This window comes from Macaca fascicularis, chromosome 3 (assembly GCF_037993035.2).
Source record: "Macaca fascicularis isolate 582-1 chromosome 3, T2T-MFA8v1.1".
Classification (NCBI taxonomy): Eukaryota; Metazoa; Chordata; class Mammalia; order Primates; family Cercopithecidae; genus Macaca; species Macaca fascicularis.
In genome coordinates, this window is record NC_088377.1 from 198,836,266 (window position 1) to 198,862,453 (window position 26,188).

The 26,188-nt window shown below is 52.6% G+C and overlaps 1 protein-coding gene and 1 long non-coding RNA gene across 11 annotated transcripts in view; one reads left to right on the forward strand and one right to left on the reverse strand.

The window, feature by feature from the left end:
• The first annotated feature begins 1,978 nt into the window (after nt 1-1,978).
• LOC141409969 (uncharacterized) lies at nt 1,979-5,662 on the forward strand. The gene is made up of 2 exons (XR_012433142.1): nt 1,979-4,025; nt 4,100-5,662. It is a non-coding gene; the product is annotated as an uncharacterized lncRNA (long non-coding RNA).
• PTPRN2 (protein tyrosine phosphatase receptor type N2) overlaps nt 3,719-26,188 on the reverse strand; it is a 1,017,982-nt gene continuing 995,512 nt past the window's right edge. For all 10 annotated transcript variants that reach the window (XM_045387364.2, XM_045387363.2, XM_045387365.2 and 7 more), the window contains 2 exons: nt 14,259-14,332; nt 3,719-5,660 (listed from right to left, as the gene is read on the reverse strand). In XM_045387364.2, coding sequence (XP_045243299.2) covers nt 5,589-5,660; nt 14,259-14,332 — 146 coding nt within the window. In that variant the 3' untranslated portion in view covers nt 3,719-5,588. The remainder of the gene's footprint in view (nt 5,661-14,258; nt 14,333-26,188) is intronic.

The following is a 26,188-nucleotide window of genomic DNA, read 5'->3' on the forward strand; positions in this document are numbered from 1 at the left end:
CTTGTGTTTCATATTGTCTTTTATTAGGTCTTTACTTAAGAAAAGCAAATCTTCTAAATATTAAAATAACTAAGTTCTTGTTTACAACTATGTAAACTTTTGTATTTGCCTTTAAATATTTTATTGCTTTGATTAATTAATATCATATTTAATAAAGTGTTTTAAACTTTTTGACATTTTGTACAAACTTCCCAAAATCAAATTCTAAGTTAAATATTTCTGATCTCAAATTAACTTTGGGATTTTCCAGTTGGGCCTCTGGAAGGTCAAGAGATGTGTCTCTCACCTTGTAATAGAGTAATATTAAACAATTATTCTTATTTTATATGTTAAATTATACAGGAAGCATTTCCAAATAAATCTTCTGTGAGTTATATTTATGGGTATGTTATTGATATGAGTGTTCCAAAAATTGTATGAGATTTCTAGAAATCGAATGTGTTAGTCAAAATTTTGGTTATATTAAAATGTTGTATACTACACAAATAACCACATTTCCTTGCCAATTGCATCATTATTAAAATAAACTCTCATCAGATTTTTAACCACGATTGTTTCAAGTCTCTGTCATTCATAGACAGCTATTCTTTTACTTTAATTCTTCTCTAAAAGCATTTGCCATTAGTTGCAGTCCAATATTACTTCTTCAAAAAAAAAAAAAATCATGGAAAACACTCTGACAAGCACTCTGAAATACTGGTTTCTGACAACTTTAAGATGCCACTGGGCTGAGTAAGAATTTCCAGAACTCTAATGAAGAAACCAGTGAGTTCATAAGATTGCTAACTAAGATCACGCAGGACAGAATTAAGTACATGGGACTAAATCCACCGATGAGGATATTTTAAAATGATTTTTTTGCTGGAAATATTGGTGGTTCTTTAAATTTTTTGTTTTAATTGATTTAAGATTTTTTTTACCCTATCTATAGTTTACAGAAGTTCAGTAAAGTATACTTTTGTGAATAAAAACTGAAACAATTACTTTTTCTACTTACCTGATCCATCTAGAATTCAGAAACTGAGTATTCTTATTTTTGTGGCAATACAGTTATTTGCATAAGTTCGGTAAGAATCTGTTGTCCTTGTACTAAGACAACTAGAAACGCTGGTTATATTGCCAAGGCTTTGACTGGTATATCATATTTTCAGATATGACTAGACAACTTTAAGAAACTGAGGTTGACCTTACGGGGCCCATAAAACCCCACTGGAAAAGCTGCCCCGTTTCCAGCATCACCAGTGGTAAGGGATGTCACTTCTTGGCAGGCGCAGGAAACAGGATATTTTGGGAACCTTGAGAAGAGAGAATTTGCCCAAATCTATAGGTGCTACACATGCAGCCTGAAGCAAGGCCTTGGTGTGGCTTCGCAGCCTCAAGAGTCTTTACCAGTCCGATCTGAGACTCTTTATCAAAAGTCCCAGCAAAGCAAACTTTAAAAAGCTTGTCAGTCACTATTCTTGTTGCGGTGATACAAATAATCAAGACAAGTTTATGAGACTAAACTTATTTTGCAAACAAATCTGTCTAACTTTGATTATTTTGTTTAGAAATGAAGGTGACATGAGAGAGGAAAATTATGTTTCAGGAGAAAACTATAGTGCACCCACTGTTAGATTCTGGCCTCTTCGAGGTTTTGCTACCTACCTGCAACCTGAAATGGATCCTGAATTCTTCTTGTTTCCTCCAACATCTGACTGCGACTTTCCAAACTATTATTTCCCATTTTCTTCCATTCTTCAAATTTGGAATTGTTGCCTCTTTGCCGAAGTCTTGCGAGCTGGAGCTGGATGACTTGACATAAACCTCAGCAGCTCATATGGACAACTTTCATGGCATCCAAACTGCAAACCAGGGAGCTCTGTCGTTTATAACGGTCTGCTCCCCTCCAGCCAAAGGTGCCTCAGCCCAGCATCTAGAAAGCTTCTGCACTGCCTGCGCTCTGGGCTCAGAATCGGAGTTCATAGTTTGTTCCAACTATTTTTCTTTTTATTTTTGTAGAAACCAAATTCCCCTCACTAAAGGCCTGATGCCTCACACCATCCAGCTGAACCCCTCTACCACCAAGCCCCGGCGGGTGACTCTGCTGGTCCTTACTGAACAAAAGGCAACCAAATAAGAAAGGGAACTTCTATTTTTCAAGGAAAGAAGAGAGTAAAGGTGTAAAGATTCTCTGACCAACCGTTAGTTGGGTTTCGGAAACTTCTTCTAGGCCCGTCTGTGTACGTCCTTGTAAAGTGACATTTTCAGAAAGAATCCTGCAAAGTCAGTTTAGCAAGAGCCCATCGCCCCCCATTCTTGATTTCTGATCACCTTGATATTTTTTCAGCCTCAAGATCTGATTGGGTCCCTCATCCTCCACCATCCCCAGGTGATGGCGGTCACCCTGGCCTGCCTTCAACAAGAACCCTGTTAGGTGGCTTTAGCCAGAATCCCCTGACCCTGAGGCTTCCTCTTGGTAACTCTCCACCCACTGACCCCAGCCCACGCCTTGGCTGTGAAGTCTCGCTGCCCGTGTGGTGTTTGGAGCTGAGCCCTGCTAGGGTTTGAGTACTGGACTCTGCAAACCTCATGTTGAAATCTGACGCCCGCTGTTGGAGGTGGGGCCTAATGGGAGGTTTTGGGGTCATGGGGGTGGATCCCTCATGAATAGATTAATGCTCTGGGGTGGGGGACAAGTTCTTATTCTGGCAGTTCCCATGAAAGCTGGTTGTTGAAAAGAGCCCGGCCCTCCCTCCATGCCATCTCCTGCTTCCTCTCTCTCCATCTGAGCTCTGCACTGCACACACACGGGGCCTCCCAAGATGCAGACACCGGTGTCATGCTTGTTATACGGCCTGCAGAGCTGTGAGCCAAAACCCTCGTTTCTTTATAAATTACCAGCCTCAGGTGTTCCTTCATAGCGATGCGAAATGGACAGAGATGAGCCCAGTCTCCCTCCCCCACTGCAAAATCCCCCCGCGCTCTCCCTGTACCAGTTGCCCTGGTCCTGAATCAAGTCTTCCTTCCTGTGCTTTAGCAAGTGTCATTCAATATTTGATTCTTCAACACCAAGCCCCTCTAGTTGGAGGGCGCTGCGTAGGTGTTACTTGATTTTGGGATGAGCCGACTCCGCTGTCCTCCGTCTCTCTGTTGCCGGCGGAGACAGCCGAGGGCAGGATGGACGGTCGGCCGCTGCACCACGCCCCGGGGTGCCTGCCTCTCTGGTCACAGTTTGAATATTCCCGCTGCATTTTCCTGCCAGGTGGAGGGTGTGACTGCGTGGCTGGTGGGGACGAGGTCTCCCTTCCCACCAAGGACCGAAGGGCAGTCCTTAGACGGAATCGGAGCCCTAGATGAGAAACATTGTGAGCCTCACTGGGTCAGCGCCCGTTGTTAGCTTCCAGGACTGAGAATGGGGAGGAAGGGGGCATCTCCCACCCCAGGGTGCCCCCTCCTGGTGGTGCCAGTGCACGGAGGGGCACTGAGGGCGTGTGTGGCATGGATGTGACCTGAGGCTCCTTACTGAGACTGTTTAATCCTGTTTTAAAGATGAAACCTCAGTGACAGCCTGGCCCTTTGTACACATCTAATGCTGCAGATAAAGTGGCAACATGACCTGGAGTTCTAGGAAATGCCCACGCTTTGTTTCAGCATCTAAGTACCTGTCCAGTGGCTTAGGAAACAAAAAGACGGATGGAGACAATTGTTTCTCCTCCCCAAATAAAGACCACCGGGATGTGAAATCAGAAGTTTAATATGACACAATTAAATATATTTATATATCTCACACCGGAGGTTTCTCTTCAAACATAAGGAGTTAGAAATTACAAGTAGGTATATGCTTCCTATATTCAGATAAATTCATTTCTATTAATTAAATTCCAGATAAAGAGAAGTAATTTTGGAAAAGAAATGATAGCTACATTAAAGCAGATATTCATTACAATACCACGTAGAGACATAAGCAATATTTCGGCATCATTCTGTCCGCTCAGTAGGCCGCGTTCCCTCTGGTGCGGCCTGGAGAGTACAATCTATCTAAGGTGGAGGAAAGCTGCGGGAAGGGCCGGAGGGAGATTTCCCTCTGGTGCGGCCTGGAGAGTACAATCTATCTAAGGTGGAGGAAAGCGGTGCGGCTTGGAGAGTACAATCTATCTAAGGTGGAGGAAAAAGCTGCGGGAAGGGCCGGAGGGAGATGCGTTGTTTTCTATCCTTAACCCCACACAGGAAATCTGCAGCCCACACAGCTGCCTCTGCACTGCCTTCCATGTGATTGTCCTGGGTTTAATGAAGTGAATTGTCCTATTTCTAGGGTAGGGGGTGAGGGCGAATCTGATACTCAAATGTTATTTTGTCAAATCCGAGTATCGCTGTGTGCTGAGGTTTACATGATGTCAGAACACGTGGTTCCCTTCCAGGCTCTAAGCAGTGTGTGCAGGTGGCCCTGATCTCCTCTCTTGGGAGGGAAATCCTCGCAGCCCTCTCTGGGCCGCCCTGGCCTCCTCCTCTCCCGGGAGGGAAATGTTCAGGGCCCTCTCTGGGGCCCCACAGGTCCGGGATGTGCCTGGAGGAGCCAGCAGGGGCCTGGCAGGGTTCATGTGCTCTTGGGGACCCTCAGAGCTTGCTCAATGCCCAGACTCTTCCTGGTTCTGGTTATCTCACAGGTGAGCATTCACGGGGGCGTCTGTTTTCATAATGTAGAAATCAATATTTTAACATTAAATACACATCTCAATGTTGGGGGTGCATCTGTAACTTTGCAAAGGTGAGGTCAGGGGAGTGCCAGCCTCAAGTGGGCACTACCCATGGGGTGGACAGGTGTCTGCCCCCGGGGAGCCCCTGAATCTTTCTGCTTGGGGTGACAGGTGTGGCTGATGGGGGCTGTCCATGGTGCCCAGGGCAGTGTTGATGGAGATGCAGTGAGGTGCTGTGATTGTCTCACTTGCCCTGAAGCTGCAGGATGTTCAGTTCTGACCCCGCGGCTTCTCCCAATGATAAATTGTCTTAAAGACAAATGCCAAATGTGTCTTGTGCGCCGGGCGGCCTCACTGAGTGCTGCCGGCTTCCCCGGCCCCTCCTGCACAGCAGACCCACCCTCCCGGGCGGCCTCACTGAGTGCTGCCGGCTTCCCCGGCCCCTCCTGCACAGCAGACCCACCCTCCCGGGCGGCCTCACTGAGTGCTGCTGGCTTCCCCGGCCCCTCCTGCACAGCAGACCCACCCTCCCAAAAGCGGCAGATGACAAGCACACTCTTCCTGCAAACTGCCTTGAACGTACTGGCTACCGCATTGTTCACGCAACATTACTTGCAGCTAAGAATGGGAATGGGTGCTTTAAGAAAAAGTATTTTTTTTAAGCAAGTGAAAATCGATGAACTGATTCTCCTCCACCTATAACTGGATTTTTCCACAAATCTCTCTTTATTATTGTTTGATTAAACAAAAATACACATTTTAACTGCTTAACTGCTAAACTGCGCTGACTATGGGAGAGCTAAGGGCCCTATTACTATGCAGTTATAATAGAAGACACACAATTAAAGTCAGATCACGATTCCTGACGACATCCGTGGGGTGGGGGCTCCCCCGAGGCGCTGAGGCCGCCGCTCACTGGGGAAGGGCCTTGAGGATGGCGTTCACCTCTTCCGCCACGGCTGTCAGCGCGAACTCAAACTGCTCCTGCAGGGCGACAGAGGAGAGAAGTGCCAATGAGATGGCGTCCTCCCCCCACTCCTGCCACAGCGTCAGCTCCCTGCAAATGAGAGCTGTGTCCCCCCTTTCCCAATGCAGCATCAGCTCCGTGGCCGTTTCGCAGAAAGAAATTGTTTAGCAAAAAAGGCAAAAGGCTCAGATTTCCTTAGAAAGGAAAGTGTACCTTTTGGTGTATCCAACCATGGACACACACTGGAACTTCTCTCGCACTAGAAAGCCTCATCTCTCCTCCTGTGGGGAGAAGCTGCCCACAGAAGCAGCGAGAAGGAAACGGCTCCCTGCGTCCTGCCCCGTCCTTCTGACACTACGACCCCACGATTCCTCCTCACGGTCGCCCGCCTTGGTGGACGGAGTGAGGGGCAGGTGCAGACACCAGACAGATGTGGCCATTAAAACTCACAATGAGGGCCACGCTTGGGCGTTTCCTGTCCTCAGAAGTGTGGTGTTTCATCGCTTTCGAAATCCACCTGTTACTCAGACCAGACCCACTCCATTCCACATGCTGAGAAACCTCCCCTTGTCCACACCCCTCCTGGCTCAGGGCACGTGCACATCCACAGCTGCTCGGGCACGTGTGTCCACAGCCACTCGGGCATCCACAGACACTCGGGGAGGCACAGACACTCGGACACGTGTGTCCACAGCCACTCGGGCATCCACAGCCGCTCGAGCAGGCACACCTGAGGGGCACCCCTCCCTCCACGGACAGCCTGCCAAGAGCATCCAGTGGGCATGAGGGACGGGTTCACAATGCCAGGACTATTCGCTCCTCCAAAGACCAGGGCTTAGCGCCGGAGAGCGTATCTGCCTCCTCTCCCGCACGTGAGGTAGATGAATGCTCCTTTCCGCTTGCTCTTCAGTTTCCACCTCAAAACACTGCTATGGAAAACCCGAAAGCAGCACTCTAGCTACAGCCAAGAACGCGTGGACGGCAACCACATGCAGGCTGTTACCCAGCTAACAACTCTGGGAAGCAAAGCCCTGTCGACGGCTTCAGTACTTGGTCATTAAGGAATAGGGTAGCCCCGAAGCAAAAACGATAATTTCCATTTTTGAATGTTTAGTGCATAACAGAAACATGGAAAATAGCTTGAACCAAGACATCAGAAAGTCAAAATAATGGGATGCTCATTTTGAGACAAAAGACAGTTTCTCCTTTTGTATTCCTCTGCTCTGATGCCGACGGAATGGTCTGCTGGGGACTCTACCCACCTTTGGCAGTGTGGCCACGCGGCCTCTTAGGGGATGTGTTAGAATCTATTATTAAAGGAGTCAACTGAGTGTGGCAGCCACGTCAGGGTGGGAGCCGGGGAGATGCGTGTGCCTGCGCCCTGTCTCTCCCCTCCGCAGTGCCAGAGAGCACCTTTCTGCTCCTCAAAATCATGTGGGAGCCGCCCCTGCGGGGGCACGGGCTCAGGTCGGGCTGTGCCGGGAAGGTCCCCAAACGTTCTGTCTAAATGCTGACTCCTGCCCCTCCCACAAGGAAGGTGCCGTTTAGGGGATCCAGGCTAAATACGCATCAACAGCCACCCAGGCCATTTCTTCCCCAGTGCTGGGCTGCCAGTGCCCTGAGGCTTTGTGAGGGCTCGGAAATGCCGAAAACTAAGCGTGGCTTTTCGGGAAGCGAAATGTAAGTGTCATCTGTCTATTTACATCTTCCGACACGCTGGAAATCTAGCCTGAGAAATGATCTTTAAAGGGAAGAATAGAGAAGCACCGCCGTCCCGCCGCCCGCCGCCCGCAGTGCAGTGGAGGCTGGAAAGCGCTTCCACCCCCAGGGCCGGGTGCCCATCCCGCAGAGCTGCCCGGCCTCTCACACAGCCACGTGCGGCGTCCCACAGGAAAGCCCAGTATCCATGCTACGGGGGAGGGGACGGGTGGGGGAACCCCACCAGGTGTGGATCGTAACTATTTCCAGGACTGCACAGTCACCGGACAGAGCAGCAGGAAGGGAACCGGGCGGCGGAGACACGCTCTCTACTCACTGGCCATGTTTGACAATTGTTACCGCACTGTTGGGCTCAAAGGAGAAGCAGCCCCGCCGGGCGTCTGGGCTGGTGTGTGCTGAGCACCTTACTCAGAGCCCGCTGGGCCCTGTGGACGTCGGTTGGCAGGAGGAGGGGGCGCTTCCCGGAGGGTGCTGTGAGCCTCAGAGCTGGCGTTTGAGGGGACGGGGCTTGTGGATCATCTTGTCCTTTATCGTGAAGGGTCAGCCGCGTGCAGCGCCGGGATGCAGTGCCCATCCCCTGTGGGTCCTTGAAGGCCTGGGGCCATGTTCTGAGCAGCATCTGCTGAGCAAGTGTCACCTAGACCCGCACCCTAGATCCGGGGTAGGCGGGGAAAACCCCAGCCTTTGGAGAACGTCTATGATAGGAGTTTATTTCAAAGGAGTAAAACACAATAGTAATGGATGACCAGATGACCGTCTTAGCCTAAACTGCCTCTCAGTGCCAGCAGTCTGAGCGGGAGGGGCGCAAAGCCTCCTGGGTTTGCAAAGACAGGACATTTGAGAGGCCGAGTCAGGGCATTCTAAGCAAGAAAGCATTTTTGAACATACACTACAATAAAATTTGAGGCCTGCTGGAGAAAGATCCCACAGCTTCTTCCAGTGGAACACTGCACCCCTTGGAGAAGTGGCTGCGGCGGGACGGCCCAGCCAGGCTCAGGCCAGGTCAGGCTGTCTGGTCACCACCCCTGTGTCCACACTGGACAGCGAGTGGGAACGCCCCTTCTCAGGCTGTCCTGGGGCAACCACAGGGTGCCCACATAGCTGGTGGAGGGATGGAGGCCGCAGGAGCCGCCGTGGCTCTCAGACACCTGCTGCTGGAGTCAGGGTCGGCCGGGGGTGGAGCTTTGCGGAGGCCGCTTGGATTTCTATTTGTGCTTATGTTTATATTTGTAATTCTTCAGGTGTAAACAAAGGCCTGGGTGGAGACAGGAACCTTAAAGGGGGCCTCAGTGAACGTGTCTCTGAGCCACCTGTGCCCTCCAGGAGGCTGCACACACCCGTGTGGGGCGGCTTCCCCCAGCACCTCTCAAAAGGGGGTGAGGACGACACACCTTCCTGTGTCTGTCACCTCCAGCTTCTCTTTTCACAAAAGCAGACCCAGCTCCAAGCCACACTGAGAGAGCTGAGCCCTGCCCAAGTTAGGGACTAGGCATTGTGTGTGCACCGGGGCAGAGGACAGAGATGGAGAGATGGGGAGAGATGGAGAGAGACAGAGAGAGGTGGAGAGAGACAGAGAGGTGGAGAGAGACAGAGAGAGGTGGAGAGAGACGGAGAGAGGTGGAGAGAGATGGAGAGAGGTGGAGAGAGATGGAGAGAGGTGGAGAGATACGGAGAGAGATGGCAAGAGGTGGAGAGCCACAGAAATGAACAGTTTCAATGGCACAGGAGGCCTTGGGAGAGGTGGGCTGCGGGCCTGAGGCTGACGGGTGAGTGTGGACTGCACTACGCATGACGGAATCCGTGTCTGTCACTCCAGTGCTGTGCTGGGTTGGGAAGATAGGAGCATGTCTGGGCCATGCCCTGCTTCTGGGACCGAGGACTACACTGGGTACATCTGAGGAGGAGGCTGAGGTCAGGCTTTAGGACAAGGGGCTGGCACAGAAGAAAATGGGGAAGGAAGAAACTAAAATGCAGATGTGAGACGACAGGTTGGGGAGAGCGACGCACGGGCAGCACGTGGACATGCACGGGGTCTCCCGTCCAGTGAGAAAAGCACGGGGGTCTCCCGCCCAGCGAGGGGGCGTGGGGCTTCTTGGGTGTGGGACACACTCATCACTGGCTCTACTTCTGGAACTGACAAATGTAAAAAAAGAAACACCATTGTGGGCAGGAAAGTGTTAAGGTCCTTGGTTAAATGGGAAACTCTTGAGACGTGTAGCGGGAAGGAAGGGAAGAACCGCTCTACCACAGATGCACAGATGGGAGAGAGGTGTGATTTCAGCCTTGTCTGCCATCCCGCATGTCTGCTGAGGGTGTGTGTACACAGCGATGTGTGTGGGTGTGTGTGTGTGCATGCAGCTGTGTATGGATGTGCACCGTGTGCGTGGGTGCGTAGGTGTGTGTGGGTGTGTGCAGTGGTGCAGGTGTGCATGGGTGTGTACAGGTGTGTGGGTGTGTAGATGTGTGTGGGGGTGTGCACCGTGTATACCTGTGGAGGTGTGTGGGTATGCACAGTGTCCGTGGCTGTGTGGGTGTGCACCCCGTGGGTGGGTGTGTAGGTGTGTGTGTGGGGTGTATGCATGGGTGTGTGCAGGTGTTTGGGTGTGTGAAGTGGGTGTGGCTGTGTGCATGTGTAGGTGTTTGTGGGTGTGGGGGTGTGTGCAATGTGTGGGTGTGTGCAGTGTCCATGGCTGTGTAGGTGTGCACTCTGTGCAGATGTGTGGGTGTGCACAGTGTGCGTGGCTGTGTGGGTGTGCACCACGTACGTGGGTGTAGGTGTGTGTGGTTGTATGCATGGGTGTGTGCAGATGTGTGTGTGCACTGTGTGTGGGTGTGTGTGGTTGTATGCATGGGTGTGTGCAGGTGTGTGCACCGTGTGTGGGTGTGTAGGTGTGTGTGGTTGTATGCATGGGTGTGTGCAGGTGTGTGCACCGTGTGTGTGGGCGTGTAGGTGTGTGTGGTTGTATGCATGGGTGTGTGCAGATGTGTGTGTGCACTGTGTGTGGGTGTGTGTGGTTGTATGCATGGGTGTGTGCAGGTGTGTGTGTGCACAGTGTGTGGGTGTGGTTGTATGCATGGGTGTGTGCAGATGTGTGTGTGCACTGTGTGGGTGTGTGTGGTTGTATGCATGGGTGTGTGGTGTGTGTGCAGTGTGTGGGTGTGTGGTTGTATGCATGGGTGTGTGCAGGTGAGTGTGCAGTGTGTGGGTGTGTAGGTGTGTGTGGTTGTATGCATGGGTGTGTGCAGGTGTGTGCGTGTGCACAGTGTGTGTGGCTGAGTGTGTCGCCTCTGGCAGCTCGTGTGGTGTCAAATCCTGAGCTGCGGTTCAGCCTCTGGGCGCCTGGACTTTTTTTCTAAGATGACGGAGTTTGTGGTCAGGGACTGAGTGAAATATTTTCTATTCGACCCAAATTCCAGGGAGGAAACGGCTCTCCCGAGGGTCTTTTTTACTGTAGCGATGGTGTTTTGCTGTCGGGGCCTGTGGTCATCCTGGTCTCCGGGCGCTCACATCTACGGCTCGTTCCTTCCTTGTCTTCAGTTCCAAACAAGGCGACGTGACTTCCTCCGTTCAAAGGAGCTGCAGACGCCTCCTCTTGGCTTCATGGAAGAAAAGCATTCAGACTGGACCGCAGCATTGTGCCCAAATAATTTTTCTATCTTTGTGAATTTGAACTTCTAGGGGAAGTTCAGTCTCGGGGCAATGTTGGGCAGCGCAGTCATGGGTTGACAGTGACTTTCGCATGGTTCCCATTTCCTTATGCCTTGAAGTTCCAGGAGCTGAATTTATGTGCATGCTCCAAGACGGCTCCTAACACAAACCCTAAGGAAGACGGGGAACTCCTCGGGATGCCCAGTCCAAGAAGGAAGCAGCTAGGAAGCTGACTCTGAATCTGGAGTGCAGAAAACGGAGCTTTGGGTCACCAAGTGATCTGGGCAACAGGGCAAGAGTGTGTACGTGTTATCATCTTGCCATTTATTTATGTATTTTATATTGAAGTTCTGGGATCCACGTGCAGGGTGGGCAGGTTTGTTCCATAGGCAAGCATGTGCCATGGTGGTTTGCCGCCCCCATCAACCCATCACTGAGGAATTAGGCTCCGCATGCATTAGCTATTGATCCTGATGCTCTCCCTCTCCCTTCCCCACTGACAGGCCCCAGTGTGTGCTGTTCCCTTCCCAGTGTCCATGTGTTCTCATTGGTCAGCTCTCATTTACAAGTGAGAACAGGCGGTGTTTGGTTTTCTGTTCCTGCATTAGTTTGCTGAGGATAATGACCTCCAGCCCCATCCATGTCCTTGCAAAGGGCATGATCTCGTTCCTTTTTATGGCTGCATATTATTCCACAGCGTATTCGCACCACATTTTCTTTATCCAGTCTATCACTGACGGGCATTTGGGTTGGTCCCAGGTCTTTGCTGTCATCTTACCATTTAAAAATAGAGTAGAATGGAATACCTGGCACGTAACAATTGTGATTGTGGCTTTCTCTTTCTCTGATGAGTCCCGAAGCACCTCACTTCACGAAGGGTCTTGGGACCACCCTTGCACGCCTCAGTCATCAGTGTGCCAGGAAGGGCTCGTTCTGGCAAACACGATACACACAACGGAGGCCTGGAGGCTTTGCTCTTTGCAATGTTTTTTCACTTTTGGCAAGAAGATATCCCCTTGAGATGATTTTGCCCATCCTAAAACCAGTGTGTGTTCTGGGCAAACTCACCCGTCCGGAGGGGAAGAGGCTGCCTGAGAGGCAGGCAGACACGTGGGGAGGAAACTAATTTGAATTTAGATTTCCTGGGACTTATCCCAGAGTGGGCCTCGGTGTCACCATCAGAGTCACCATCACACCTGCCTGAGGTGGCGCTCGCTGTCCATTCCTGGTTATGTGTGCCCCGTTCTCCCAGCCTCCATGGCCTCCTCTGTCCAGTTCAGAGCCACCTGAAGCTCCCGGGACTCAGGGCCAGCCAGAAGGCGGTACGTGCCTGTCTTCACAAGGCCACCTCTTTTGCTGCTAGGCAGCCAGGCCAGGAGGATGGTCAGTGCGGCAAGATGGACCCTTCCATGGATGGACCTTTCCATGGCATGAAACCTGGGAACTCCTTGGTACAGAGAGGCCAGACATACATCAACCTCACGTCCAGTTCTTGTTGAGACAAAGCTCACCCAAACTTTTTTGTTTTGACCGCTGTTGCTGCTGGAACAGCAGCTGTCCCCTGTGTCACCTCCTCTCTCGACAGCCTCACAATACGTGCCGAGTGCTGTGGTGAACAAGCAGAAGGAAAGACAGACGTGCGCACAGTCCCAGCTTCTCCCCGAGAGACACTGAGGAACCACACAGGGAAAAATCAGCACCCAGCCAGGCAGAAACCTCCAGACACACACCTCAGTGGGTGTGGACGTGAGGCTCCCCTGTGAGGGACATTCCTGCCCCCCCGCCCCGCCTGGACCACAGGGGACGTGGGATACACCTAGACAAGAGACGTTCCACAAAGACAGAGCAAGGCTGCTGGCGCTCTAGAAGACCTCACGGCCGTGAAGCGTCCCGGACAGCAGAGGAGCCATGAGCCCCTCGCATGGCCGCCCCGGGCATGTCCTGCTCCAGGGGAAGTTCCCTGGTGGGGCACGGAGGGCGTCAGGCTGGGACTATCAGTCAGTCAGTGGTTTGTTTAGATGCTGACTTCCTGGGTTTGGTCACTGCACTATGGTTACGTGAGGTGTTCATATTTGGGGACACTAGGTGGAGGGTTGGTGGATTATTTCTGAGTTTTTTTTTTTCCTCTGGAGGCTGAGGCAGGAGAATCGCTTGAACCTGGGAGGCGGAGGTTACAGTGAGCTGAGATTTCACCACTGTACTCCAGCGTGGGTGACAGAGCGAGACTCCGTCTCAAAAAATAAAACAAAAAAACCCAAAACAACAACAACAAAAAAACCGAAGAAAATATACCGTCCCAAGACTTACAAAGAACTTTCACAAAATCACGTGATGGTGCTACCAGTTGCACAGAGAGGGCAAAAAGAAACAGGGGAGTAGAGAGGCCAAAGGCATGCCAAGCCCAGCCTCAGGGCGAGAAGCCAGACACATAACAACCTCACGTCCAGTTCTCGTTGAGCCAAAGCTCACCAGAATTTTTTTGTGTTGACCCCTGTTGCTGCAAACTGGGTCTCTTCAGCAAGTGTGAGCGATGCTGGGTGCTCCAGGATGCTGTGCCCTGGGTCCTCCACAAAGTGCAGGCCCCAGAGAGGCCGGGCAGCACTCAGCGAGCTCAGAACATCCTCCGGAGGGCTCTGGGATTTATCGTCAACCTGTGTCTACAAAAATACAGCATTCTGCCCCCACGCCCAAATCTAGTGAATGGAAAGAGCCAGTGAATCGAGTTCCTACGACTTGAGATGTGGCTGCATCTGGAGGTGTTGCAGGAATCGTCAGTGGACCTCTGGGGGCCCAGATGTGCCCCCACCCATGCAGGACCGGTGTGGACGAGGCCGGCCAGAGCAGAGCAATGGGTGTGTGGCTCACAGTAAACCAGGCCGTCCCCGTGCTCCTGTGGCTCACAGTAAACCAGGCCGTCCCCGTGCTCCTGTGGCTCACATTAAACCAGGCCGTCCCCGTGCTCCTGTGGCTCACAGTAAACCAGGCCGTCCCCGTGCTCCTGTGGCTCACATTAAACCAGGCCGTCCCCGTGCTCCTGTGGCTCACATTAAACCAGGCCGTCCCCGTGCTCCTGTGGCTCACAGTAAACCAGGCCCTCCCCGTGCTCCTGTGGCTCACATTAAACCAGGCTGTCCCCGTGCTCCTGTGGCTCACAGTAAACCAGGCCCTCCCTGTGCTCCTCTCGGGAACACGGCCCCAGAGAGGCACTTTTAATGGGTCCATGTCCTGGAGGAGAGACTGACAGTACCTTCGTCTGGACCATGCCGGGTCTCTGGTCCCTCAAGTGCTCCAGGGTTGCTGCGATATCAATCTCTTTAGCACCTGCAACAAACCACAAATTGGGCTGAGTTCAGAGCACAAGATAATCCATGCCACATCTGTCAATCTTCTGCTAGCCACATTCCCTCTGGGCTGAGAGGCCAATTGAAAATTATTACACTCATCCCTCAGCAGGCTGGCAGGCGGCTGCAATTTCAGTGTTCATATAGAAGACGAAGGCAGGGGCAGCTTTCATTAGCATTAATTCCAGAAAGCTGGGCTGAAAAATGGTTATAAGATGCTCATACAGATACTTACCAACAGCAGGCCATCGCCATCAGAAACCAAAGCTGGTTTTCTTTTCTTTTTTCTTTTTTTTTGTTTGACACTTCAGGGAATGTCGTAAATCATAGGGAACCACATATAAACTTTACCTTTGATTGCATAGGATTACTTTTTCATTTAAAGAAATAAAAAATCAGATTAATTTAGATTAATGGACTTAACCTTAATATTGGCTTTTAACTGTAGAGTTTCCTGCTTTTTAAACTCTAAGGTTCCACGTTTTGGGTCTGAGTAAAGGTAGCCCATGGCTACTCCCAGCTCGGCAGTTTACCGAAAGCTCCATCCTCCTGTAGACAGCACCGATCTCACGGCAGGTGTTGCTGGCTGCACTCAAATCATGCTATTTAAGTTTTAAATTTTAAGCTAATAATTAATTCAGCACATATTCTTGTTTTTCCATTTTGCTAGGTTCTTTAGTAGACAGATAATGAGCAGGACAGGGTCCCGACCTCTCCAGCGTGTTGCAGGTGAGAGGGGGAGACAGGACACAGCCGCCAGGATGAGAAACACGGAGAGGTGTGGGATGAGGAGCAGGAGGCACCTCCGAAGCGGGTCAGAATCCCACAGGGAAACCCACATGGGTGCCAGGCACTTCACGTCCCCTCTACCACGTCCCCTCTACCGAACATGGTGAACTGAGAACCGTGGTCACCCCAGTCGCAGATGAGGAAATGGAGACATGGCCAACGGTGTGTCCAAGCCACAGAGAGAAGGAAGCCGCAGTCATTGGAACCCTGACTACCGTGGGCAGGACAGTGCTGGCCAAAGACCTGAGGAGGCCCAGGTGGCCCAGAGTCAGGTGGGCACCGGGCCTTTCTCTCTGGCCGTAACCTGAGTGCACACCACATTCCTCACCCAGCGAATCAGGAGAGCAGGTTTAAAATTCCTCAATTTCCTTTTCGTATGGTTCTGCAGCTTCACAGGGTGGCAACTGAAAAGCCAGTGCGGGCTCGGGCTCCAGGATCATCCCAGCAGGGTAGTGGGTGCCTGCAAAGCACCTCCAAGTCACAGGGTCTGCTTCAGAGCCGCAGGCAGCCGGAGGGAAAGGCGGGGTGACGGGGGGGCTGGGGAGGACACGCGCTGGAACCAAATGTCATATTTGCATGAAAGGAGAACAAAGCAGGTGGCACAGAGAATCTGGCCATCAGGACAGCCTTGCAGTGGCTCCACCAGGGAGGCCCGGCGCGAGACGACCACCCCACCTGCCCCGCCTGGCTGGAGGGTCTCTCCACCCTTGAACACAGAAGGTGGAGACACTGGCATTCCCCAGCAGCAACAGGGCTTGTGGTGATGGGAGCCACTGTCGGGGCTAAGCTGGCCGTCCCTCCAGCTCCCATCCTCTCGCTAAAGGACCCCATTCTCCTGGGCAGGGAAGACCATGAGGGCCGCCACCTTTTAAGCCAGGCCTCTGCAGGCAGGAAAGGAGCCTCTCTCTTGGGGCAGCCCCTGTGAGCTCAGCCACCAGGGAACTAGCTGGCAGCTCATGTGGGTGGAAGGTGAGGCCAGGTTCACAGGTTTCCTTAATTGCTCCTCTTTGGGTCTCCAAAGGCCTCAAAAGTCGACAAGGCCACAGTAAATACAATCTTGTTTTAAAAGAAATCCATAAATTTAAAACAGCCTGACACAAACGGGTGAGTTTGCCAAATGGTAGAGAGGAAGGGAGGAAGCTGAAGGCAGGAAGCCGAAGGACCCCTCCTGCAGCTACGACTGTGGCGGCCGAGGATGCCGCTTCCTCTCCTCCTCCTCTCACGGGCACTCCGGCAGTTGTGCTCACAGAGCAGAATCATGGCAGAAACGATGCAGGGGGACTGGCCTCTCTGAGACAAGCTTGTCTTATGAAAGTCAAGTCCCTGCATGGAGAGCGTGAGGTTAGTCTCAGCGCCATTGCACGAACGTTCGTGCTTCAGCCAAAAAACTCCTCAGAAACGCCCACATCGTCTGTTGCACCCTGACTGTACCTTTGGTAGGAGCTGTGGCTTCTGCACACATTGTCCCCAGAACTTTGCTGCAGTTTAAATGTGAAAAATACCACAACTGTAGGCAGAAGGATAAACAAGCCGCAATTCACAGCATCTTTCAAGCATCTCAAGTTGGTATAAAGGCTCAAGCTAAACAGAGACCCCAGATGGGGCTCACCCAAAGGAAGGCCACTGGCCACCATGCACTCCACAGACACTGTGCACCCCACAGCCAGCACACACCCCACAGCCAGCACACACCCCACAGCCAGCACACACCCCACACACCCCACAGCCACCACACACCCCACAGGCACCGTGCACCCCACAGCCAGCACACACCCCACAGCCAGCACACACCCCACAGCCAGCACACACCCCATGGGCACCGTGCACCCCACAGCCAGCACATACCCCACAGCCAGCACACACCCCACAGCCACCACACACCCCACAGCCAGCACACACCCCACAGCCAGCACACACCCCACAGCCAGCACACACCCCATGGGCACCGTGCACCCCACAGCCAGCACATACCCCACAGCCAGCACACACCCCACAGCCACCACACACCCCACAGCCACCACACACCCCACAGTCAGCACACACCCCACAGCCAGCACACACCCCACAGCCAGCACACACCCCACAGCCACCACACACCCCACACACCCCACAGCCACCACACACCCCACAGGCACCGTGCACCCCACAGCCAGCACATACCCCACAGCCAGCACACACCCCACAGCCACCACACACCCCACAGCCAGCACACACCCCACAGCCACCACACACCCCACAGCCAGCACACACCCCATGGGTACCGTGCACCCCACAGCCAGCACATACCCCACAGCCAGCACACACCCCACAGCCACCACACACCCCACAGCCACCACACACCCCACAGTCAGCACACACCCCACAGCCAGCACACACCCCACAGCCAGCACACACCCCACAGCCACCACACACCCCACACACCCCACAGCCACCACACACCCCACAGGCACCGTGCACCCCACAGCCAGCACATACCCCACAGCCAGCACACACCCCACAGCCAGCACACACCCCACAGCCACCACACACCCCACAGCCGGTATACACCCCACAGCCACCACACACCCCACAGCCGGTATACACCCCACAGCCACCACGCACCCCACAGCCACCACACACCCCACAGCCACCACGCACCCCACAGCCACCACGCACCCCACAGCCAGCACGCACCCCACAGCCAGCACGCACCCCACAGCCAGCACACACCCCACAGCCAGCACACACCCCACAGCCGGCACACACCCCACAGCCAGCACACACCCCACAGCCACCACACACCCCACAGCCGGTATACACCCCACAGCCACCACACACCCCACAGCCGGTATACACCCCACAGCCACCACGCACCCCACAGCCACCACACACCCCACAGCCACCACGCACCCCACAGCCACCACGCACCCCACAGCCAGCACGCACCCCACAGCCAGCACGCACCCCACAGCCAGCACACACCCCACAGCCAGCACACACCCCACAGCCGGCACACACCCCACGGGCACCACGCACCCCACGGGCACCACACACCCCACGGCCACCACGCACCCCACGGCCACCACGCACCCCACGGCCAGCACGCACCCCACGGCCAGCACGCACCCCACGGCCAGCACGCACCCCACGGCCAGCACGCACCCCACGGGCATCACACACCCCACAGCCAGCACACACCCCACAGCCACCACGCACCCCACAGCCAGCACACACCCCACAGCCAGCACACACCCCACGGGCATCACACACCCCACAGCCAGCACACACCCCACTGCCAGCACACACCCCACTGCCAGCACACACCCCACAGCCGGCACGCACCCCACAGTCACCATGCACCCCACAGCCGGCACACACCCCATGGGCACCACACATCCCACAGCCAGCATACATCCCACAGCCAGCATGCACCCCACAGCCAGCATGCACCCCACAGCCGGCATGCACCCCATGACCACCACACACTCCACGGCCACCACATACCCCCCAGGAACCATGCACTCTATGGCCACTGCACACCCTGTGGCTACCGATCACACACCCCACAGTCACTGCGTACCCCATGGTCACCACACACCCCAAATTCTGCTGGATTGGCTCTTTAGAAATCATCCAGAAGAAATGGCAAGACGTTTGCTGTTTAACTACCACGTGTAAAAAACAATAACATAACTAAATAGCTTCCCAATAAAAGTAACACAGTATTTCTATGTACAAGGAAACCTACCCTCTCATTTAGAAAGGAAGTCATTCTGCAAAGCAGCTGGCCGCGTGAATAACAGCTCAGAAACTGGAAATGTATCAGCTCCATCTAACACTGGGTGTTGTAACTCCTCACAGATCCCGACTGCTGACCTCAGCACGATGCTGACCTGGACTGTGTGGGGAGGGGACAGGCCGAGGTGCAGGACCAGGGAGGCTCCGTGTGCTGGGGCCTCACATCCACGTTTAGAGCACACTGTCTATCTTCCACTGTTCGCTGCTGGGATTGGAAACCAGGTTCTAATACACAAAATGTATTATAACTAGTCTTGTATAATTAAAAACGTAAGGTGTCTATTGGCTTTTAAGAAATTTTTTCCAACACCAAAAAGAGGTGAGTTAAGGCAGGAGTGCTGGGGTTGCCGACAGACGCCGAGTTGTGTCAGGTGACATAGGGAAGATCGAGCTACAGAGCTGAGGTGTGGGTTTCCGCTCTGCACCCTATGCTGGGCGTGGCGGGGAAGCTGGATGGGCCAGCCTCACCTCTGGAGGGGCTTTCCTCCCGTTTCCAGGGTCCAGTGAGGGTCCAGTGAGGGTCCAGTGAGATGACGCATGATTACGTGTAATTTACAAAACGCATTTGATACTCAGGCGACCTCACAGATCTCGTGAGCAAACTCTTCTGGGAGAGGGTGAGATCCAATTAGTTATGTTCTCTGAAGCCTTCCAGGCACGAGGACAGCAGCAGCTTCTACGGGGATCCCTCAGCTCTCTGTCTCAGGAGTCACGAACCTCAGGAGAAGCAGGTGTGGTATAAATAGTCTGATTCAAGAGACAGGGAGCTCTCAGCCTTCCCGAGATGTCACGTTCAGGGTTCATCTGGGCCACAGAGTTAAAACCTCTCTCCTTTAGTTGGCTTAGGGTACTTGCTTTTAGTCCCTGAAACTTCTTTTTTAAAACGACTTTCAATGGCAATGTCACCTGAAGGGCTGTGTGTATGATTGTGCTAGTGTGGAATCCTGGGCGACCGTCCCTCACTGGCAACTGCCCTCCTAAATTCTGGCCGGAGCCATGAAGCCGTCAGGAGCTGTAGCAGGTGCGGGTGAGGAAGGGGCTCTCCCTCCATGTGCACTGATCTCTGGAGATGGTCATCGCTGGCAGCTGCCTCCCAGAACAGCGGCGTGGTCCTCAGATAAAATGCGATGGATAAAGTCTCTCTTATTTCACAACATCGTGGCTCCCTCTCAGACTGTGGTTTGTGAGGAAAAGTGAAAAAAGGAAGGAGAAAGATGCACCGGGTCATCCCCAGACAACATGGGGAGAACTGGGCTGAAATACAGAACAACATGGGAGCATGCCTCCAAATCGCAATGAGCCCAAGACCAAAACTGAAGAGCGGAGGAAACGGAGTTAACGCTTAAAAAGTGTGTGGCACCAACATTAGGTCCGTAACGGATGTATTAGTAAAATCAGTTGTCTGCTGTGGATAGCTCCTGCTTCTTGCATGCTAGAATTAAGAATAATTCCTTACTTGAAGTGTGGCAGAGAGAGAAGCTTTCATAGAACCCATGCGTGAGATCTTTCTTTCATAAGGGACAGACCCTGGACAGCCAGGCTCAGACCAGGCGTCGGGTCCTGCCTGCTCTCGTGCCCTCCTGAGCATGGGTGCAGCCAGGCTGGGCACCAGATCCTGCCTGCTCTCGTGCCCTCCTGAGCATGGGTGTGGCCAGGCCGGGCGCCAGATCCTGCCTGCTCTCGGGCAGGGGCACAACATTGGCATTGGTAAAGCACCTGCTGGGTGGGCATGTGTCCCCCTTCACTTGGTAAAAGGCTTTTCTTGGTGTCAAAGATCCACTTAAAGCCTCCACTGCATAGAAAGCTCCCTCTAGTGCATTTAAAGTACAATTCTTTCTTGAAAAATCCAATTTTGCTGACAAGGTGAAGGAGCAGCTAACAAAAGTGAAATTCCAGGTAAACGGAAAGGCCCAGTGGTGTGACGCTCACATTGAAAAGCCTGCAAACAGTCGAGGAGTCAGAGCACATGCAAAGAAAATCTGGATGGAAGGAAAGAAAGGAACCTTAACGATGGTTACCGGGGACAGAGGGTGGGTCCACAGAGAAGTTCCAGACGTTTTCCACCTAAGAAGCATCGTGGTGATTCAAACACCAGGGAAATGAATGGACTCAGTGGAGCCACTTTCTGCTACTTGACCAGGTTTGAGTTGTCAATGTCGGGAACGCACAGGGAAGTGACTCAGGCTGCCATCTTGGCCAGCACCTCAGTGTGGTGAGCGCTGCCTGAGTCGGTTTCTTGTTTGGATTGGGCTGCACCCTCATGCCCGAGACACCCAGGAAGACCCACCTCTCTCGCTGTTAGTGGACCGGGGAGGGAGCCACAGACACCAGGCTCTGCGTGCTCCGCTGGCACCTGAATGGCCGCTGGGTACCATGCTGTGCCCAGCTCAGCAAATGTAAATCGTTCTCATCATTATTTTCTAATTCACCCAGGGCTCATTGGGTTAAAAGTTTATACATTGGTTAAATACATTTTTAAGACAACAGACGGTTTTTTTTTTTAGCTTTAGAGAAAAAATGTTAACCATTAAACAAAAGCCATTAAAAGAATATTAGTGTTAAAGTATTAAAACTATTTGTCACAATGAAAGAATCCATTTGAAGTTAAAGAAAACCAAGCAAATATGCTACCGGTGTCTCTTTACAAGGCCTGTTGGATTTCTCCTGGACTCTGGCTCTTGGCTGACCGAGCCGTGTGATTCAGCTCATGGCCCTAGACCACATCCTCCCAGTAAACAGAGTGAAAGCGGACGGATGGGGTGTGCCGGGAGGACCATGATCACCATCTCCCGACTGTCATTCTTCCGCGTGGCTTCCAGCAGCCTGTTCATGGATAATAACTGGATGAGCACAGGTAAGTTTTATTACAATTTTACTCAGAGGTTTTGCAGACGGCAGGGATGCAATGTATTCTTTTTTTCTTGAAAGTAAAAAAGACAATGTGGCCGGGCGCGGTGGCTCAAGCCTGTAATCCCAGCACTTTGGGAGGCCGAGACGGGCGGATCACAAGTTCAGGAGATCGAGACCATCCTGGCTAACACGGTGAAACCCCGTCTCTACTAAAAAAATACAAAATACTAGCCGGGCGAGGTGGCGGCGCCTGTAGTCCCAGCTACTCGGGAGGCTGAGGCAGGAGAATGGCGGGAACCTGGGAGGCGGAGCTTGCAGTGAGCTGAGATCTGGCCACTGCACTCCAGCCTGGGCGACAGAGCGAGACTCCGTCTCAAAAAAAAAAAAAAAAGACAATGTGTGCCAAGCGTTCAAGAGAGAGGCCTTTACTTGCAGAAGAAAATTTTCTCAACTCCACCCTCTGGAAGAACTGAAGAAAAGCTTGGTCCTAACTAAATGCATTCGAATTAAGGACACATGGTGATTATTACGAATCCAGATAAGGAACGAAGTGGAACAGTTCCTGTGCCCTGGGAGGTGCAGAGCTCCTCACTCACCCAGGCTGGGATATTTCTGCTTTGTCTGGGATATTTTCCTGTGCACACGCACATGCACACACCCAAACAACACACACCCCCATACTCATGTCATACATATGCACATGCACACACACACACACAGAGGCATACACACACCATACAATACACGCACACTCATGTCATACACACATGCCCACACATGCATATACACACAGGCATGCACACACCACAGAACACACCCACACTCATGTCATACATATGCACATGCACACACATATACATACAGGCATGCACACACCACACAACACACCCACACTCACGTCATACATATGCACATGCACACACACAAAGGCATGCACACACCCACATTCACACGTCATACATATGCACATGCACACACACAGACACATGCATGCACACACCAAAACACACACCCCATGTCATACATATGCACATGCAGGCACACACACATGCACACACCCAAACATGCACATCCCACACTCACATGTCATACACACATGCCCACACACATATACACATGTATGCACATGTCCACACTACACTCACACCTCACACTGTCATACATATGCACATACAAGCACACATACACATGCACACGCCCACAATATGCACACCCCACACTCACTTCATACATATGCACACATGCACACAGATATACACACAGGCATGCACACACAACACACCCATGCTCACCTGTCATACATATGCACATGCACACATATACACACAGGAATGCACATACCCACACAACATGCACACCCCACGCTGACATCACACCTATGCACACACATGCACAATGTCATACATATGCATATGCAGGCACACACGCATGCACACACCCAAACATGCACATCCCACACTCACATGTCATACATACACATATGCCCACACACATACACACGTGTGCACATGCTCACACTACACTCACACCCCACACTGTCATACATATGCACATACAAGCACACATACACATGCACACGCCCACAATATGCACACCCCACACTCACTTCATACATATGCACACACGCACACATGTATACACACAGGCATGCACACACAACACACCCACGCTCACGTGTCATACATATGCACATGCACACACACATATACACACAGGAATGCACATGCCCACACAACACACCCCCACGCTGATGTCACACATACGCACACACATGCACAATGTCATATATATGCACATGCATGCACACACATATACATAGGCATGTACGCATCCACACAAGATGCACACAGCACACTCGTGTCATACATACACACACACACAGATATACACACAGGCATGCACACGCTCACACAACATGCACATCCACACTCATGTCATACATACATGCATGCACACATACATACACAGGCGTGCACACACCACACAACACACACACCCCACTTATATAGGTCATATATATGCACACACACATACACACAGGCATGCACGCACCACAGAACACTCACATCCTACACACATGCACACACACACCGACACCCCACACTCTCACAATACACCCCACATCACACATGCACATCCATTATTCCTACATTCAGGATCACACACATCATACGCATGCACACACACACAGAACACTCACAGCTCACACTGCACATTCCACACCCCATATCACACACTCATATGCTGTGCACATGCATACACCCACGTGCATGCACACATGTACACATGGGCATGCATACGCCCACATACCCACACCAATCACACACACACATGCACACACTGTCCTGGGCCTTCGGTGCTGAGTTTTCACTTCACATCTTTCCTGGATGATCTTAACTAAAGACTTATGAAAATTATAAGCAGGATTTTTTTTGCTGACCTTCCAGATAAATTATATGGTCTATGTTGCGACACTTTGCTGGGATCAAAGGAGGCAAATCTGCGTCTTATTCACTTGAAAATCAAGTAGATCAGAATCATAACAAACTAGCTACTTCTTACGTATTTTTTCCTTCGAATAAATTCTAAATCCTTCTTTTGGAGAAACTGAGATGCCTCCAGATCCTTATAAAAAATGTAAGTTAAACAAAATGTAGAAGTGTATAAATGAGTACTGTCGTTTTAAAGTCACCATCCGCTAATACTCCAGGAGGACAGGGAATTGTGCAAAATATCCTGATAAGTTTCTATTGACTGCTGGACCATCCCATAATACTGTTGAGGTGTTGGCAGCATCAACGCGGAGACGCCGGACCTCCGCACCCCTGTGCAGGTGAGCACAGCTTCACGATTCAAGGGGGGACTGTTAAAAGTGAAAGACAAATACGATGGCTCCGCAATTCCGAGTCCCGTCTGTGTGTGAACACATGCACGTTGGTGCAACGTGGTGCCCACTGCAGTTTGCTGCCACCCCACCTACCTGCCCTGCACAACCAGTGCCAGGGCACCGGGGCAGGATCGAGATGCAAACGCAGCGTCTGTGCTGACAGAAGAGGTTTGGGAACGGCACGAGAGCCCCAAGGCAGGGGAGTGCTGAGGTACATCCTGGAGCGTCCGTGTGATGGGGTAGGGCACGCAGCCATTCCCGGGTCGGTGCAGAGCACACACACCCACACGGGGAGCTCCAGAATGTGGCTAGGCCCTCGACACCCACGTCAGAATCAACACGCGTGTGCGGTAAATGGCATTCAGGAGGCGTCTGCAGCTGAGTAACGGTCACACCAAACTGTGAATATTGGACACGTGGAAGAGAACAGGGGGCCCGCCTAAGGCAACCCTTCTCATGCTGCCTGGAACACGCACACACCACTTGCACCTTTAACCTGAAAGGTGCTCACGCACTGGTCCAGTGGGGAGGTGTGACGAACGCAGTCAGCTCCCCTCCCAGGCCGCACTGACCACTGGTATTGCTGCTCCTGGGGGCCCGGCCTTTATGGGGGTCTGGTGGGATCCCTCCTGCAAGGGCACAGGCCAGGCTCTCCTCCCCCTTGCTCCTGCAGGGCCAGCAGCTGCCTTGGTCCCCCTGAGTCTATTTTGGGTTCAGAAAGTGCCTGGGCTGGGGACAAGGCCAGTTACACATTGACTCAGTTCTGTGGCTTATAGTGCAAGCACGGAGACCTTGTCCCACGCCTGTGGGCTCATGGCCAAGGACACTTTGCACCATTTGACCTCAGAAACAGGAGGAACGGAAGCACAGGGGAGGCTGAAGAGGGAGCCGAGCAGCCGTGTGACACTGCACGGGATTGCTGCCCTTCCCACATGCAAGTTCTGTCTCACGTAGTTGCTGTGCGTCTGGAAGAATCTTGCGTGAGGATTACTGATTCCAAGGGACAGCGTGCAACCCCCTGCCGCACCCTGACTCCATCAGGGGAGCCCCAGCATCCTACTCAACACCACGAGGGAGCCTCACTGCCAAACGGCCAGGCTGCATGAGCCTGGGTTTCAGGCGCCAGGAAAGGACGTGTGGGACCCGCTGCCTCTGGGGACAGCCCCTCAGGGTCTGGACGGAGGATGTTAGGCCTGAGGGCTGGGCAGGGACGATGCTCTGGGAGATGCCTCCAGGACAACAGGGAGACCCCTGCAGCCCTCCGCACGGGCCCCTCGAATCCCAGGACAGGGAGTGGCAGAGCACGCTGGCGGGGGCTGGACGAGCAGAGGAATGAGGGAAGGATGGAGTGGGTAGGTGTGAGAGGAGGGGAGACAGAGTGGGGGACCACAGACTGTGTGGGGAGGGCGGCTGCACCACAGGAAACGGAGCAACCAGGCCGTGAGCAAGATGTGCACAGAGGAGGAAGGAGAGGATCCAGCGACTGAGACGGAGGAGCGACTGCCTGGCAGCAGGGAGCAGAATCAGGCAGGG